We start from the raw sequence: 16,498 nt of genomic DNA, 5'->3' as shown, positions 1-16,498 counted from the left end.
TACGTGAAAAGGGAAAGGCCATCTCTGAATCGAGGAGGGGGCCAAAGGGTACATCTTTCGCCATCTTACAATGCTGTGATTGCAGCCATTATCCAACTCTCTGTGAATGCTACTGTGTGTTCTGCCTGCCAATCCTGCCTCATGTTTTCTTCAAGTTTGTTTAAGTTTCTCCCAGTGTCCAGCAATAAAGCTACCACTTTAAGATGAAGTTTTGCTTCTGCATTTGAGTCTGCATGTTGGGTCCTTTCCTGCCAGACAGACCATGATAATAACATCCTCAGGGCTGCACATATGTGGTGTGTATTCGCTGTCAAAATAAAAGACGCGCACCAGAAAAGAAGTTGGAATCCGCGTTTACTTACACAACATGTTCTGGAGGAGGACAGACACTTGCTCAGAAATCTTAAAGATGTCGAAGAAGCAAGCTCCGTAAGCAATTACATTCTCTGTAAGATTAAGGTCGACTATTGAACAGCGTATAGTTTAAAGGCTTTCAAACCAAGGAAAGCTGATGCAGGTAATTTGAGTAAGAAAAGAAAATATGACTGTCAGAATTTTTATCAAAAACACTTAAGCATGACCACAGAGTCTAAGAGTAAATTCTTGAACAAGTTTTACTCGCAAGAAGGACTGAACCAAAAGACTTCTCAGCCTCCTTTATAGCTGGTTGCACATGTGTGAAATATCACACTGCACGTGTCGCCACGCTGGACACCGCATGGTCTTATTTTTATTTCCCTTTGACTCAGCTGTGACCTGCTTTTAATTAGTTCAGGGTCAGTTTCCTTTTCATTAAGTCTTCCTACAAGGACATCAGAATGATCTGCTGTCATGCTAACAGAAGTTGACACATGGTTTAACAACATTTCACATCAAAACCACAAAGGGAAGAATAATTTAAATAGTTATATCCAACATTAATATGTTCTAACTTAAGGAAATATACAAAGTGTGACTCTTGAACAAATTTCCTTCAATGTTCAGAATGATCAAAGTGGATAACAATAACATTTCTCTCAGTCACCTGTTTGTGTTTATGAAAAACAAGGTACTAATCAGTGTCAGTGCGCCCCAGGGCAGCTGTGGCTACAATGTAGCTTCCCATCACCAGTGTGTGAATGTGTGTGTGAATGGGTGGATGACTGTAGGGATGGGTATTGATAAGATTTTCACGATTCCGATTCCATTTTCGATTCTGTTTAACGATTCGATTCTTTATCGATTCTCTTATCGATTCTTTTAACAAAAGGAGAACACTAAGGTCGATTAGCTTAGAACTTTGTTTTATATCTTGTCTTTGAACAAGATACAAATTTAGGAGTAACATGGCCTTACAAACCCAACAGTGAGATCTTAAGAAATCCACAGCCTACGGCTCTTCAATGGGGTGTCACAGGGTCCCCAGGAAAAAAAATTGTAAATGTAAAACAATAAAATAAATATTCTTCTGTAGCAATAACAAAGTATAACATAAATTATTCTGTAGCAGTTACACAAGAATATCCAGTAATGTCACTGCCTACAATTAAACACATTCACTTACTGAAAATTGGGGGGATCTGCTGTGGCAAATGGGTGCAAGCCTTTGACCACAAACTTAGTCACTGCTCGGTGACATTCATCCATCCTGGCCTGAAAGGAGACGCTACCGGTAGACTGCAGCGACAACTGCCAGCGAGCGCCAGCCAGACTCTGTCTGTCTCTCTCATCATGGTCACCTAAATGCAGCGCACAGTAACGGCAGGTTTTGTAATAAGGCAGATCGCACTAACATAATATGCACCGTTAGTTGATTATTTACCTGCCGCATTAACGGGAGAGGACATGCAAACGTTACCGCTGCTGCTGGGTTGAGATTCACGAGTCCGGAGCGGCATTAAAAACACGACATTCATTTAAGGTTATCGCGTGTTTTGTGAGCAAATGCTTTTGCATATTTGTGGTGTTTCCTCTCTTAAATGAAATATCTACTTTGCAAGTATTGCAGGTAAATGACGCTCCACAATGTCGTGAGGTCATTCGGGGCGACTGGAATCAATAAGGGAATCGTTTACAAAAATGGCAAACAATTCCAAGGAATTGAAACAGTGGGAACCGGTTCTCAACAAGAACCGGTTTTCGATACCCATCCCTAGATGACTGTATATAGTGTAAAGCGCTTTGGGGTCCTTAGGGACTAAGTAAAGCGCTATACAAATACAGGCCATTTTCCATTTAATACACAGTCTGTGATTGCTCCACATTGTTAGTTTACTCTGCCTGTCTGTGGGTTTTTGTCCAACTTGGAGTGAACAAAAGCAGAAACAGTAAATAACGCAGACTGTGAAAGTTAGTTTATTTCATGAATACAAAAGAAAAACATTTACAGTCAGCAGAGAAAAGTAGCATACATGCATGATAAAATGGATACTGCTACATAACATGGACAGTCAGAAGTAAAATTCATTGTCTTACAACTTAAGATATGTTTTAAACTTAAAAAGAAAAACACACTGAAATTGGTTTCTGTATTTGCCTGTAAGTCTTGTATGCAATGTTAAATGTTAAACCATTTTCAGCGGTCCCCAACCCCCGGGCCATGGACCGGTACCAGTCCGTGAGTTGTTTGGTACCGGGCCGCGAGAGTCGAGGCTTGGGCATGAAATTTATGGTTTTCATTAACTCTCTTTCCATGGGTCTTTTTCCCATGTTGTAGTTGTGTGTCTTATTTTGAAAGAAACATTTACATGTTACCATAGTGACCAGAGAGCATTAAGGGGCAGAGAGGAGGATGTTGCTCTCAATCTTGTGGGCGCATTTCCTGGGGACGCTGCTAATAAAGTTACACAATTCCACAGTGAATTCACGTTTTTTATTTTATTTACAAAATTCCACAGTTTTTGTCTGGGTCGTATCATTTTATTTTGTTGTATTTATCCATCTTAAAAGCCAGTCCATGAAAATATTGTCTGACATTAAACCAGTCCATGGCGCAACAAAGGCTGGGGACTGCTGCTGTAGATAGTTAATAAATCTGTTTATCTCTTTTTTCAGTTTTAAAAGTCATATAAAATATATACATGTTTATATCCTGGTTTTCATTGTGTGTGTGGCCTATTTTCATCTTTTGCTGTGATGTGTTAGCCTTGTGACGGACTGGCGACCTGTCCAGGGTGTACCCTGCATCTTCCATTAAGACAGCTGGGATAGGGGGAAAAGGATGGATGGATGGATGGATGGATGGATGGATCTGGGTAACTTTCCCCTTCTCTCTGCATCCATCATGTCTTACAGCAGGGCGTGTTGGTGCTTTGTAAATTTGCTTCAGTGTTTTCTTTTTTATTATTCTTTTATAATTGTCTGACTTCAACGTTATTTTTCCAGACCGACACAAGAGCTGAACCCAAATGCAGATACCAATAGAGGTAGCGATCAGATTCACTAGTTTGATGAACACAGTTTTATTGTTGGTTAATTTATTCATCTAACTACTGGAATAAAATTGTTTTTGTTTTAAAGGTTTTCATTAACATCTTTATCACCGTCAGTTTTACAAACTTTTTGCAGACAGTCATCAATCATAGCCATCACACCAAACCAAAGAAGTAATGATTAAACAAGCTATTAACAAAAAACAAACAAACAAACAAAAAAAAAAAACAGAGTTCTTGGCCATCGCTCATCTCACTGTCCTGGAGCTGATGAACAATAGCAGTCATCTGCAAACTTTAACGTCTAACAGTTCTCCAATTTTCTAAAGATGCTTTGCCCTCTGCAGGCCACTACTGTAAGTATAAATATGTTCTTTGCCTGATCAAATGAAGCTTAGATGGACTTGCTGCTCCACCTTGTGGTTCAAATTGGTATTTCACAGAAATACAGCCCAAGCCCACTTCAGTTTCAAACTTGGAGCCTGTGGAGCCTGATCTCAAGGTTTTTAAGTCTGAAACCAGAAGAGGATCTTTCTGTCTCTGCAGATTCATTGTGATCCATTTATGGGAATGATTTCATGATCACGCTGATGTTTGCACAGAGCAGACAATGAAGTGAATGTTTTTGCACATTGGTAACAGTGAAACAGTTTATTTACAGCGTGGGATCGTTTGTGTGCAGAGTATGAACTGAGATTCCTAAAGCTCTTGTCACACTGGTCACAGCTGAAGTTCCCTTCAACATGTGTACGTTCATGAAGCTTCCGATTATCTGGACCTGAGAAACTTTTGTCACAGTGTCTGCACTTGTATGGTTTCTCTCCTGTGTGGACTCGTTTGTGTTTTTTAAGGCAACCTGCAGTGGTGAAGGATGACCCACACTGGTCACAGATGTGCTTTTTAACCCCACTGTGACAAAGTTCATGTATTTTTAATTCACTTATAGTGGGGAAGCCTCTCCCACATTCTTTGCAGTAGTTCATTTTGTCTCCAGTGTGTCTACGTTGATGTATTTTTAGGCTCTCTGGACGACTGTAAGTTTTTCCACAAAGGTCACAGCGAAACTCTTTCCCACCACCACACTGACGACAGGGTTCAGAACTGGATCCATCTGTGTCGCTCTGCTTCTAAACAAAGATACAAAGACAGTGTAAGTCAGGGAATTCCTTCAACATTTTAATTCTGAAAGTGGCCTGAAATAAAGAGCATCTCTGCCAACATCCAGTTACATTTTACTGTTTACATTATAACACTCAGCTCACTGGGCTACAATAAATGTCTTTGATGTAGAGGAACTGCAACAAGCACTGGTACCCTGGCTGCAGACAGACTCTCACCATACTTTGTTAGTTTTATTTACATGTCCTCAGACTATTAAAGTAAGTTGATTCTGAGTGTGTGGTAGGACGCACTGATTGGTTTTAGTTAGAAAAAAGGTCGTGTTTTATCACGTAAAGGTGACACCGCTTTCAAGAATAGCTTGAAAGTAGAAGGCCGTGTCAACTACCTCTCTCGATTCTCGTGCCAGAGAAGGTGCCGCAGTTGTGTAGTTGTAAAGAATTAAAATGGGTAACGAAGCTTCAAAACTCACTGCTGACGAGCAGTGGTTAGAGAAAAAATGTCCAGGCGCCGGACAAATTAGTGCATGTAGATGGAGAAATCCAAAAGAAAACTAAATGTCCCACATGGGAGGGAAAATGTAGCCCCTCCGCATTGACTAAATTAAAAGAAACCCTCCAAGCAGAAATGAATACTGAAAAGGATCCTAAAAAGAAAACAAAGAGTACACAAGAGCTGTAATATTTTAAAGCATGGAAAGAGGAATGAAGTGGAATAAACAAAAGGTTAAATTAAATTAGAGCTTATCTAATGTATTCCAACTAATAATAGGAAGGATAACAACCTGTGTACTGGTATTAACAATGAAACATAATTGGGAAGACAACCAAGCTGAATGAATAGAATGCATGAAACCAGATAATTCACACGAAAATATATCAAATAAAAAGAGAAATGCATAAGGTACATTACGGCTGTGTCATTGTTCAGCCAAGGAAAGTGTGTCTCCAGCTTGGGAAGGTGTGAAGCTGCAGATTCACACAGACCCGTGATGGATACATAATAAAATATAAAATAATATACTATTGTATATTAGTAGTAAAGTAGTGTATTGTGATATACCGTTGCTGTTATAAAAAAGGAAAAACAAAAACAATGATAACATTAATAATGACATACTATTAATAAGAAGAGGCACCTCAGTTAGTTATAATATGAGGTGGATGATTGTTAAAAGTAGTCTGATTCAAGCTTAAGGTTTGCTCAAACTCAGTACAATGATATAGGAGATGAAGAAAATAAGGAAATAACTACACTAATCAGGTGCATAGAGACACTTGACCTGCTTGTAAACCTGTCATCTTAGATGAGACTTTGTTAAGATGAAGAGCAAACCTATACTAACAACTAATGAGCCAAACCCTGTATACAACAGCTACAAGATTGAGAAGCTGAATTAAATATGTGGACACTACCAAGCTAATGAGGAGCGGTGACGCGCATGGAGATTGTTGCTTTCGGCTTAGAGTGTTATTGAGCTTTTTAACTATTGTTTGCAAATGTTGCTAAATGCCTGTGACTGAGATGGTGGTTTTGCTCACTACAAGTGTATAAATAGAGTTTGAATTCATTACTCTGGATGTATAGTAAGTGACCACTATATATCTTTCAGTAGTAACCTCTCTTGAGGTTACTACTGATGCCGGTGTGTTTTAGTTTTTACTCCAGTTTATGTGTGTGCTGTGAGAATGATTAGAGGTTTCAGTTGTTTTTGTTTTGACTTGCTCTTTCTGAAAAGCATGTCTGAAATACTCGTATGAAAGCATATTTTGAGTGATTTTAACTGTGTAAATGCTGTGAGTAGTAGGCTTTGAGTGACTGGGTGTGATTTGTACAAAAATAATAAAAAAATAAGTAATAATAACACTACAAAGGTTCATAGTAGAGTGAGTGAACAAGTGGAAGTTTGAGAGAAAAGGCAGTGTGTGTGATGATACCTGATGTCTGAAAGGGCTCTATTTAGAAGTGTGAGCGTGACATAAAGGTGTATTGGTTTTAGATCAAGATTTAGTAGAACTAAAGAGGGTTTATAGACTATGAATACAAAGAAAAACAAAAGAGTTCGATTAGTCTGCAGAAACAGGAAATATGTGTGCCTGTGGTGTGTCAAGACAGCTCACAGAGAGAAACAGATGAGTTAAACTCTAAGAAGATGAAGCGAATGAAGGTTTTAAGAAAAGTAATGAAAATGATATTAATTGTATGCTTTAGTGCGTCAATACAGGTGGATTTCTCTCAACCTGGAACCTTGAGTACAGCGTCAAAAGCATAGATTAATTGGGAAAGTGCGAGTGCGGGAATACAGGGTATAATTGGGTTGAAACTGAAGGCTGAACTCATGATTGTTTAGAGATGTCCGCCATGTCATAAACAAAAGAAGGCAAAATAATGACAGAAATAATTGACAACTATATTAATGAACAGACAACACATACTCAAATTGTTATATGTGAAATTATTTTTGGAAAGAGTCAGAAGTGAGATAGTTTGAATTTAGAACTCAGTGATAAGATGCATGAATTAAACCTTATTGTAACAAACACTTGCAATGAAGAAAGCAGCTTACACTCAATATGAACGCAAAGCCTTGATGCCATAGGCAATTTGTTTTGTTTGTTTGTTTGTTTGTTTTGTAAGTTTGGAAAACAAATTTGTGATCATACTTGTGGATCACAGTGACACATAATGATTAGGCATATGATTTGTTGATGCCTAGTTTTAGAGCTGTGAGCTATGAACTGTAAGCAATGCAAAGTTTTTCCCAACTTAGAAGTTTGGCACATGCCAGACAACTTTCCTATGTAGGCATTTTGCTTTCACAGTCACTCATCAGAATTGACTTTGCAAGATGGTGACGCACACTGCCGTATAAAGGAGCTAGGAAGCTAGATGAGGAAACAAAACCACACGCTGACCTTCACAGCACCCCACAGGCTGGTTTCGTAGCCTTGGGCGGAACTGTGTAGGTTATGCGGTAACCACAGTAGACACAGTTTTAGAAGCAAAAGCACTAACTTCCTCACACTCTGCACAGAGCGCAGAACTCACGGCTGTCATACGTGCCTGTCAGCTGCATGAAGGACAAGACATAAACATATACACTGACAGCCAGTATGTCTTTGCAGCTGTGCATTATTTTGCAAAAATTTGGCAGAATAGAGGGATGGTTAGTGCAACATGGAAATCTTTTAAAGGCACTGTTGGAAGTGATATATTGCCAGAACACTTCATAATGCTAACAGTACATGTGCATTATGTAAATGTGCTGCACACCAGAAAGACAACTCAGAGGTCACTAAAGGCAATAACTTCGCAGATCAAGCCGCAAAAGCAGCAGCACAACAAACTACAGACATTAATATCTGACACCTCAATGCAAATAGCACTTGATGTGCTTATAAATGAACAAAAAGCCGCACCAACTACAGAACAAAGGAGATGGTTAAAATGTGGAGCACAGCTAGATTTGATGACTTGTAATGGCAAACCAATACTACCAAAGTCCCTACACAAATCAGCAGCATTATTGACACACACAATTATGTGTCAACAGGAGGGAGGGGTGGTAGATAAAATTTTAATCTATCCAGTAACAAAAGCAGACGCCATCTCAGTAGCAAAATGTTTGTGCAACCATTTCATTCCAACATATGGCATCCCCACTCTGATAAGATCAGACAATGGGACGCATTTTGTCAATGTGAGCCCATAGATAAGTCAATAAGAGAAACTACACTAGCCGAATGGATGAATAAATTACTTGAAAATAAAGAGATTGTTCTAAACAACCAACTGCCGAGTGATATCTCTCCAGTGTCTTGCAGGTTGAAACCAGGTGATCGGATCCTGATCAAAGTACTCCAAAGAAAAAATTGGAGCTCACCAAGGTGGGAAGGTCCTTATCAAGTGCTACTCACCACACCTACTGCCTGCAAAATAGCAGAAAGACCGTCCTGGATTCATCAAAGCCACTGCAAAAAAGTGAGTGACAACCTAAACGTTTAGACGCCGACACCCCTAACTCCTGGTGATCTATTGGTGGAGGGAGGGCTGATCGGGTACACCCCGCCCTCTTCTTCTTGCCGGTAGTCTACTCATCAGAGGTCACAGGTGTGTCTGGTCATCATGAAGACACTCGTCCTCCTAGTGGCTAATGTTGCACTCCTGGTGAGTTTCTTAACACTCACCCGAAAGAAAAAGGATGAACAACACCACCTGCAGACAAGATGGTCACATGACAACTCACATCTTCGTGATATAACTCAAGACCACATTCACCCATGGATGAACAACGCATGGTATCGATATATACATGACAGCACACCCAGAAAAGACTGCTATGTTTGCTCCTATATGCCCCCAACGACACAGTACGCCACCTTGTACGCGAAGGCAATGGACATAATTCAGGCAAAGTGTGCATAAGCTACGCCAGCCTTGGGTATCAATTCCAGGGAATCGTGGTCAACCATGAGGAACCTCTCCAGATAGGACTACGAAATGGCACATGTGACGAATGGTTCTGGGTTGACCTGAAAGTGAAGCACAGAAGTAAGGCTAAATCATTCCCAGTCTTTCTTGGAAACATGGGAATTTGAGCCACAGCCTATGCTACCGCCAAGAGAACGGATCCACGCCAATGGGAAACACCACCAACTGCAAAGCAGTACAGACACACGCTCCTGGAGGGCCCGTGAAGAGCAACAACATCTCAAATGGCACCTTCTGGGTGCAAGGGATGGCCTGGCTCTGTGGCCAACGGGCCTATTTTATCCTTCCTGGGAATTGGACAGGTCAGTGCGCTCCCATTTTCATATCTGACCACACTTTCAAGATAACCATGGACGCCACGTCAACTTCAACATCAACAACAAGGAAAAGACGAAGCACCCCGGACCTCAAGCAGCATGATTCTGTGTGGGGTTCCGATGTCCCGGAGGAATTCAAACTTTGGACTGAAAGACAAAAAGTTACTCACGCACTCTTCCCACGGGTGGGGGTAGGAAAACACGCTTTAAGGATAGAGACTCTGAACTAGCGTTCTGGACTTTTTCTGAATGCTTCATGTAAAATCGACGACGAACAGGATCAAGAAATTGACGCTCTGCGCATTGCAGTAATGCAACACAGGGTAGCATTGGACATGATTCTCGCCGAGAAAGGAGGACTATCTGTCCTCTTTAACAACACATGTTGCACATACATTCCAGATAATGTGCACTCATCGAACATGACTGATGCTCTGAAAACACTCAGACAACTTCGGGATGCACAACAACGAGACTATGCCACAAACACAGAAGACTGGCCTACGTGGCTTTTAAGCGGCTCTTGGAAGTCCCTGCTGATTAAAGGACTTGTTTTTGTTGGTGTTATAATACTGTTATTGTGTCTTTTCACTTCATGTGTCATACCTTGTTTGAAGAACATGGTATCAAAAATGGTAACTGCTTCAATTCATGCTTACATCACCCTGTCACAGAATGAAGAAGATGATAATGAGATAGACACTTGGATATAACATACTCACGAAACCCACTATTTTATGATGTCTTGGCTAATAATGTTTACAAGTGGCCATAGACTGATACAATGTTAGTGGTTGCTATGTACATATACATATGTACAACAGAAGGGAATGTTAAGGGATTTTTTAGGACTTTAGGAATTTTATTATGTTATGCCTAAAAGTACATTTCATCTAGATGTGTTTGCTCTTTCAGTGTTCAGCTTAAATGGGGAAGTTACACTTAAATGGGGAAGTGCAGACTCAACAGGAAGCCTGCACGCAGCACAGATCTATTTTATCTCTTCCTGTACGTCTCTGAGAATGCTATGAATAAAGGCTGACAACTATTGCAGGGGGGGTGTGAGTCTCCATGAGTCTCACCCGTGTACACGTTAACCTGTCTGTCTGAGTGTCTTTATTCTGACCTGAGTTGCAATACAGGAAAACTCCCGACATTGACCCTCCTGTTGTTCAGTTAGTGAATACAAGTAAAATAGAGCAGGTCTTATATGTACAATATACATTTTTTAAATGTATTTTGCTATGTATGAAACTTGCAAATTAACAAGAGGTAGCCGTGTGAGAGTCAAGTGACCAGGGACTGAGACTCCATTAAGGGTGAGGCCAAAAGTAAAGCCAGATGTCTGGCAGCACACAAAGTCAAAATCAAATTCAGTCTGCACATTAGATCGGGACCCTGTGAATCAGAACTGAATGAGTTTTAGAAATCAGTGACAATACCCAGCCCCATTGTCTGTGAAGTTTTTCCCAGATTTTAAAGCCCTAAGGGTTTAAAAACTCTGAGACTCTCTACCAAATCAAGTGAATTAAATTGGGACCTTGTGAATGGAACTAATTGTTCTAAAGACTGAAGAAGTTTCTCGGATGAGAGGTAAAACGTCTTCAAGAAACTTAAAGAAGGCCGGATGCTTTTCTTTACAAGCTCCTTAGACTACCCAGCCCTATACTCTACATAAAGGTTGAGGTTGGAAAATTACAAATAATTTAAACAATGCTTCAAAAAATGCAACTGTACCTCAAACATGGATGCAAAGTAACAGTAGTGATTATTTTTAGTAAGATGACTTATTATGTTCTTTACTGACATCCAGTAGATGCCTTTGCATCCAGTGGAATTACTAACATGCTAACACCATTTAATTGACAGAGTTGTTTCAAACAGTCAGTCTTAAATAAGAAGATAGAAATATAAATACATACCTCACAGTAACTGCACTTGTAGAGTTTCTTTCTGGTGTGGATCTCTCTGTGTTCTTTCAGGTTACATGGAGATTTAAAAGTCTTATCACACAGATCACATTTATAAAATCTCTCCTCATTGTGGGTAAACATGTGGCGTTGTAACTGTGCATGTGTTGTAAACAGTTTTCCACACTGAACACAGCAGCAAACATCATGTCCAGTGTGAATCCGTTGGTGAATATTTCGGCTCCCTAGCCGACTGAAAGTTTCTCCACAAATGTCACAGCTGTACGCTTTAATTCCAGAGTGGGTAACTAGATGACGTTTTAAGGTGCAACTGAGAGCAAAAGATTTACCACACTGATCACAGCTGTGTGCTTTAACTCCACTGTGGATGAGCTGGTGTGTTTTTAAGTGTCCAAGTTGGGTGAATGATTTTCCACACAAGTCACAGCTGTACGGTTTAACTCCACTGTGGATGAGTTGGTGTGTTTTCAGGTGTTTAGCCTTGGTAAAATCTTTCCCACATTCATCACAGCTGTATTTTTTCTCTCTCTTTCTTCTGTGAGGTATCTCGGCCTCCTGAGAGCGCTGACTTCTCGCTCCATGTTGGTCCTGCAGTGACAGAGATACAAACAGAGACAATGAGTGAAATGCAGTCGTGGAACAAACTGAAACTCCATAACGTGCACACAGGTTCAATAACAGTGATATTTTTGCTCACCTTTTGGGTTGAAGTCATTGTTTCCTCTGTAGTGGCTGAGCTGAGTCTAAATGGCTCGTCTCCTCCTGATGATCAGCTGGAACACAAAATATCTTTATATGTATTTCATCCTTGACCAAAAGAAGCTGAGATGGAAAGCTCAAATCTACTCAAACTGAATGTCTTCAGTCAGTGTGTCAGCCTCCAGTTAACAACAGTGGTGAAAAACTGCACTACTGAACCTCCACTGACTGAGTAACTGCAGTTTGGTGCTTCATTTGAACCTCATAGATTTTATTACACAAAATGGATAGAAAACTCTACAAAACAGAACAGCATGCAGGGAGCAGATTCTTCACTGTAATTTTCTATTGCGCATAAGAAACCAAAAGTTCCTCTTGTTATAAGATTAGCAGGACTGCTCACTTATGCTTTTTACATGTTGGTCTGTTAAAAGGTCATGCCATAAATGGAGTGACTGGAAATGTAGTTAAAAGGTCACAGCCATATAACATATGCCAGCATTTAGGGTCCTTTTCACAACACCACACGATTGCTGCCACAATCGTGACACCGCCAGCACTTTTGCTGTAACAAAACAAATTTCCCACCTGTGGAACTAATAAAGCTCATCTTATCTGCGGCTTTGTGGTTCAGTGACCTGACACAATTTATACAGCTGGAAAAGATAAAGTACGCTCTCAAGGGGTCGAAGGAGAGATTCTTTGCTGTTTGGGATACATTCCTAAAACATTTAGCGAAAATTAAAATCATACCCACCTGAAAGAGGCTTGACAGCTGCCGAAAATCCTTTTTTTTGTGTGTGTGATTGGGATTAATTTTGTGCAAAATATCGCCCTTTAAGTACACATCTTCAAATATGGTGAATTTCCTCGTACCTCATTTAAATTCACTTTATTTATTATTTATTTATTTTCTTTTTTTTCCCCTTTGGATCGGTGTCCATTATGTTTTTGGGGTGGGATAAATATATAAAAAGGAGCACTGTAGCCTTGCTATATGTATATCTTTGTACTACATTGTTGATGCACAATAAAAAAAGTTTTTAAAAAAAAGAAAGAAAAAAAAAGGTCATCTTATCTTACATGATTAAAAACATCATTCTTCCCCCAAATCACCAAGAGCTGCACATTAACCACCACAATTTATTTTAAATCTCAGTGCTTTCAAATATGAACTTTCATCTCTGTTTCATTAGTTTTTGTTAACATCTGTTGTTAACATCGGGGCGATCGTGGCTCAAGAGTTGGTAGTTCGTGTTGTAATCGGTTGCCGGTTCGAGCCCCGGCTCCGACAGTCTCGGTCTGTCAGTGCGCCCCAGGGAGGCTGTGGCTACAATGTAGCTTGCCATCACCAGTGTGTGAATGGGTGGATGACTGAACTTAGGGACTAGTAAAGCGCTATACAAATACAGGCCATTTACCATCTTCCTGTGCATCACTTTACAGCAGCCAGACTCATTAAAATGAGACTTTGTAGGAGTTCACTTCCTCTCATGTGTTCATCCACAGCAGCTGGACAATAAAGTTTATTGTGACCCTGATACTGCAGCAGATCGCTCTGATTTCCTGTTATCACTTCAAATAGAAATGAGGCTGTAGAGGTTTGGTGCATGCAGAAAAACAGCTGCAGGGACAATGAAAAGACTTTTCTGCTCCAACTTCTCCCAGCATGCTGAGCTAATGATTAGCTGGTGTTTTTCTCCAAACACTCTCTCACTCTTCTCTCAACGTGTTGACAATAAACTGTGAACAGACACCGAGGAGAGCAGCAGAAGACCTCATTCAGGAGCTAAACTCAACATGAACTGAACTCACAGTAAAGTTAGCTCGGTGCTTACCTTTAGATGAGCCCACAAACCGAGAGAAACTCCGTGATGAAGCTGGAACTCTTTCCAAACCCCGGAAGCAGATCAGGGAGCAGAGACCCACGTGGTTCACGCTGATCTCAGCTACGATCCAGGACACAAGGGTGGGCAGATCGATGCAGATATCGATCCAAACGTTGGTAGTAGTATATGATCGATACTTTAGTTTGTTTCTCTCCTCTAAGTTCACTACTTTACTCCCGTTTTATGAAAAAACAGCTCTCTCTGCTCGACTCCTCTCCTGCACACACACTTTGCTCCACCCCTTCTTCCTGCTCTGCTGTTATTCGTTGCTGTGTGGTCACGTGACACAGCTGCACAGCGTAACCACGTGGGATGTTTTTTTTTTTCAAAAGTACCGCCTATCTCCTTTTGCTAACCTATTTTCCTCAGCCTCGATGAAAAGGATGATCCTCGTATCGGTGTTGTTCCCACATCATCATGATAAATGTTGTTCCAGGTTCAACTTTGCAAGTGACCAATCACATTGTTGTGACGTCATACTTTTGCAAGCCAAGCGATTCATTCATTTATGAAATTTTGCAAGGACAATATGTATAATGCTTACCGTTTATTAAAGAACAGTACCCTGAAATGCAAATAATTCAATTGCTGGATCGGCGGACAGAGGCGGTTTCTCGCAAGTTAAGTAGAATTTTTTTAAGGCGGTTTATCCCAAAGTCGCAAAAGTATGAGGTCACAACAATGTGATTGGTCGCTTGCAATGCTGAACCTGGAACAACATTTATTATGATGATGTGGGAACACCGACACGAGGATATCAGATCGTGCCGATGAAAACGTCATCGTGGGAAGGAGAATTGCTAAGGACTCAGGAAAAGAGAAGAGCGGTACTGAGAGTTGGAACAACCTGACGCTTGTCTCTCTGTAACAATGTTACACCCGGGTGGGATTCTTATGGAGGACCACAAGAATCACACACTTAGAAATAAAGCATTCTGTCCTTAAATAATGATTTGTGCAATAAAATATGAATTTGTAAATTCATCCACAAAGTAAAGCTTGAAATTAGAACCAGCACTGAGCCCTGTAACATTTATACACAGTGTATGAGCAATTGCTGCAACCTACAGCCTTTAAACTTATAAAATGCTGACAGTAAACTCATCAGTAGAGGTGGGCAGGGGCGGTCCTAGCCTGTTTGGTACCCTGAACGAACACTCCCTCTTTTTACTTTGACTTCAGCAAAGCAGCAAGCAGCCACACCGAGGGCTCTCGTGCTCAATTTTCGCGTATAGAATTTAGAAAAAAAATCGGTGCAAATTATAAGTCTGCCTTATAATGTCTGGTCTTTTCGTGTTTGTTGGATTGTTTTTATTTTGTTTTACTTTGCAAGTTGGATATTAGGTGCTGCTCCAACCAGCCAGAGAATCCCCCCGCCGCCCCGTCCCTCTACTCCCTGTGTTTGGCAAGCAGCAGGCGCACCTCGCAAATGGAAGGCGCCTTTACTCCCAGCAAATGGGCGATAGAAAACGTTTTGCGAGATCCCGAGTTTGAAACTTCATCTTAATTTTTTTTTCTCCCATGTCACTTGCGGGGCTCCGTAGAAATGAGGCTTTTTTGTTGGAAGTGATTAAAAAAATTAAGATGAAGTTTTGCGAGATCTCGCAAGATCTCAAGAGAGAGAGAAAGAGAGAGCTTTGCAGGAAGTGTGATTTTATCGTGGTGGAAGCAAAACAGCAAAAGTAAGAGGGAATTCATGTCGATGTTTATGTGAAGCGTATAGTTTGGATCTTCTTTTGCTGCTGGTTCATTAATTTTGGTTGGAGAGTGACAAAATCATGTCCGTGTACGTGCCGTTTGGTGAGAAAGCCGACAGCTCACTGATTCTGATGCGTTGAGTCCGTGCTTTGTGTTTACATCTTTGTGCAGAATCCGTGTACCTGCTCTCATTTACTGCTTTAGCTGCTCGGTGGTTGTTGTAGTTTAGTGAGGTTTAATCTGGGATTCTGGCATTTCTGGCAAAATAAATTTATATTTAAAAATCGATACAGGATTTTAATGAATCAATATTGCTTTATTAAAGCTAGAATCAATTTTAATCGATAAACCGATTATTGAAACCCACCCCTACTCATCAGTCCAGATGTTACCAACTTACTTTCTGATCATTTGAGTTAAAAGAACTGAGATAGGGTTATTCAAATAAAAGCCACCAGTTCGTTCATTCCTTATTGTGCTTCCCTCATTTATTTTAAATAAACAAGATTTCTGATATCTCTTAATGTCACTCAGATTTTTGAATATAATGAGTGAATGCATTTAAAGCAGGAAATTCACACCTCAAAAGTTTGGCAAAGTTGTATGAGTAGTGTAAAGTTTTCTAGGGTCCTGTTAAAAACAACACAGGCGTCACACCACATTCATAAGCTATATATTCCAGATATCCACTTATAAGGACACAAACGTCACTGCTTAGACGTTACAGCCTCTGTGCAGCAGTCCCAGAGAGAGAGCAACGACCACTCATTAAGATCAGACAGAAATCTGCCCCTTTCTGGCAGCTGTGGCAACTCATAATAAGAAAGCTTGCATTCTTTGCAAAATGCTGGGTCATGTATGATTTGTCTGAGACCATGTGTAATCAAATGAGAATATTACATTTTGGATTTTCTGCACCTTCACTCTCGATAAAGTGTTTTAAA

The 16,498-nt window shown here is 40.4% G+C and overlaps 1 protein-coding gene across 1 annotated transcript; it reads right to left on the bottom strand.

Moving 5' to 3' along the window:
* Positions 1-2,316: 2,316 nt before the first annotated feature.
* Positions 2,317-13,846, bottom strand: LOC116319362 (zinc finger protein 726-like). Its single transcript, XM_031738663.2, has 4 exons — positions 13,806-13,846; positions 11,966-12,041; positions 11,260-11,856; positions 2,317-4,537 (listed from the first exon to the last, which is right to left on the bottom strand). Exons 2-4 carry the CDS (start codon positions 11,981-11,983, stop codon positions 3,959-3,961), a joined length of 1,194 nt encoding a protein of 397 aa, XP_031594523.1. The 5' UTR covers positions 11,984-12,041; positions 13,806-13,846; the 3' UTR covers positions 2,317-3,958.
* Positions 13,847-16,498: the final 2,652 nt, after the last annotated feature.

Source organism: Oreochromis aureus, linkage group 9, assembly GCF_013358895.1.
Source record: "Oreochromis aureus strain Israel breed Guangdong linkage group 9, ZZ_aureus, whole genome shotgun sequence".
Classification (NCBI taxonomy): Eukaryota; Metazoa; Chordata; class Actinopteri; order Cichliformes; family Cichlidae; genus Oreochromis; species Oreochromis aureus.
The sequence above is the reverse complement of the archived record's forward strand: the minus strand, read 5'-3'. Positions and strand labels throughout refer to the sequence as shown.

Excerpts from the sequence above, each read along its gene's own strand:
- LOC116319362 (XM_031738663.2), bottom strand. Across the intron at positions 4,538-11,259 it reads ACAAGTGCAGTTACTGTGAG|AAGCAGAGCGACACAGATGG; the intron begins GTATGTATTTAT and ends ATCTTTGTTTAG.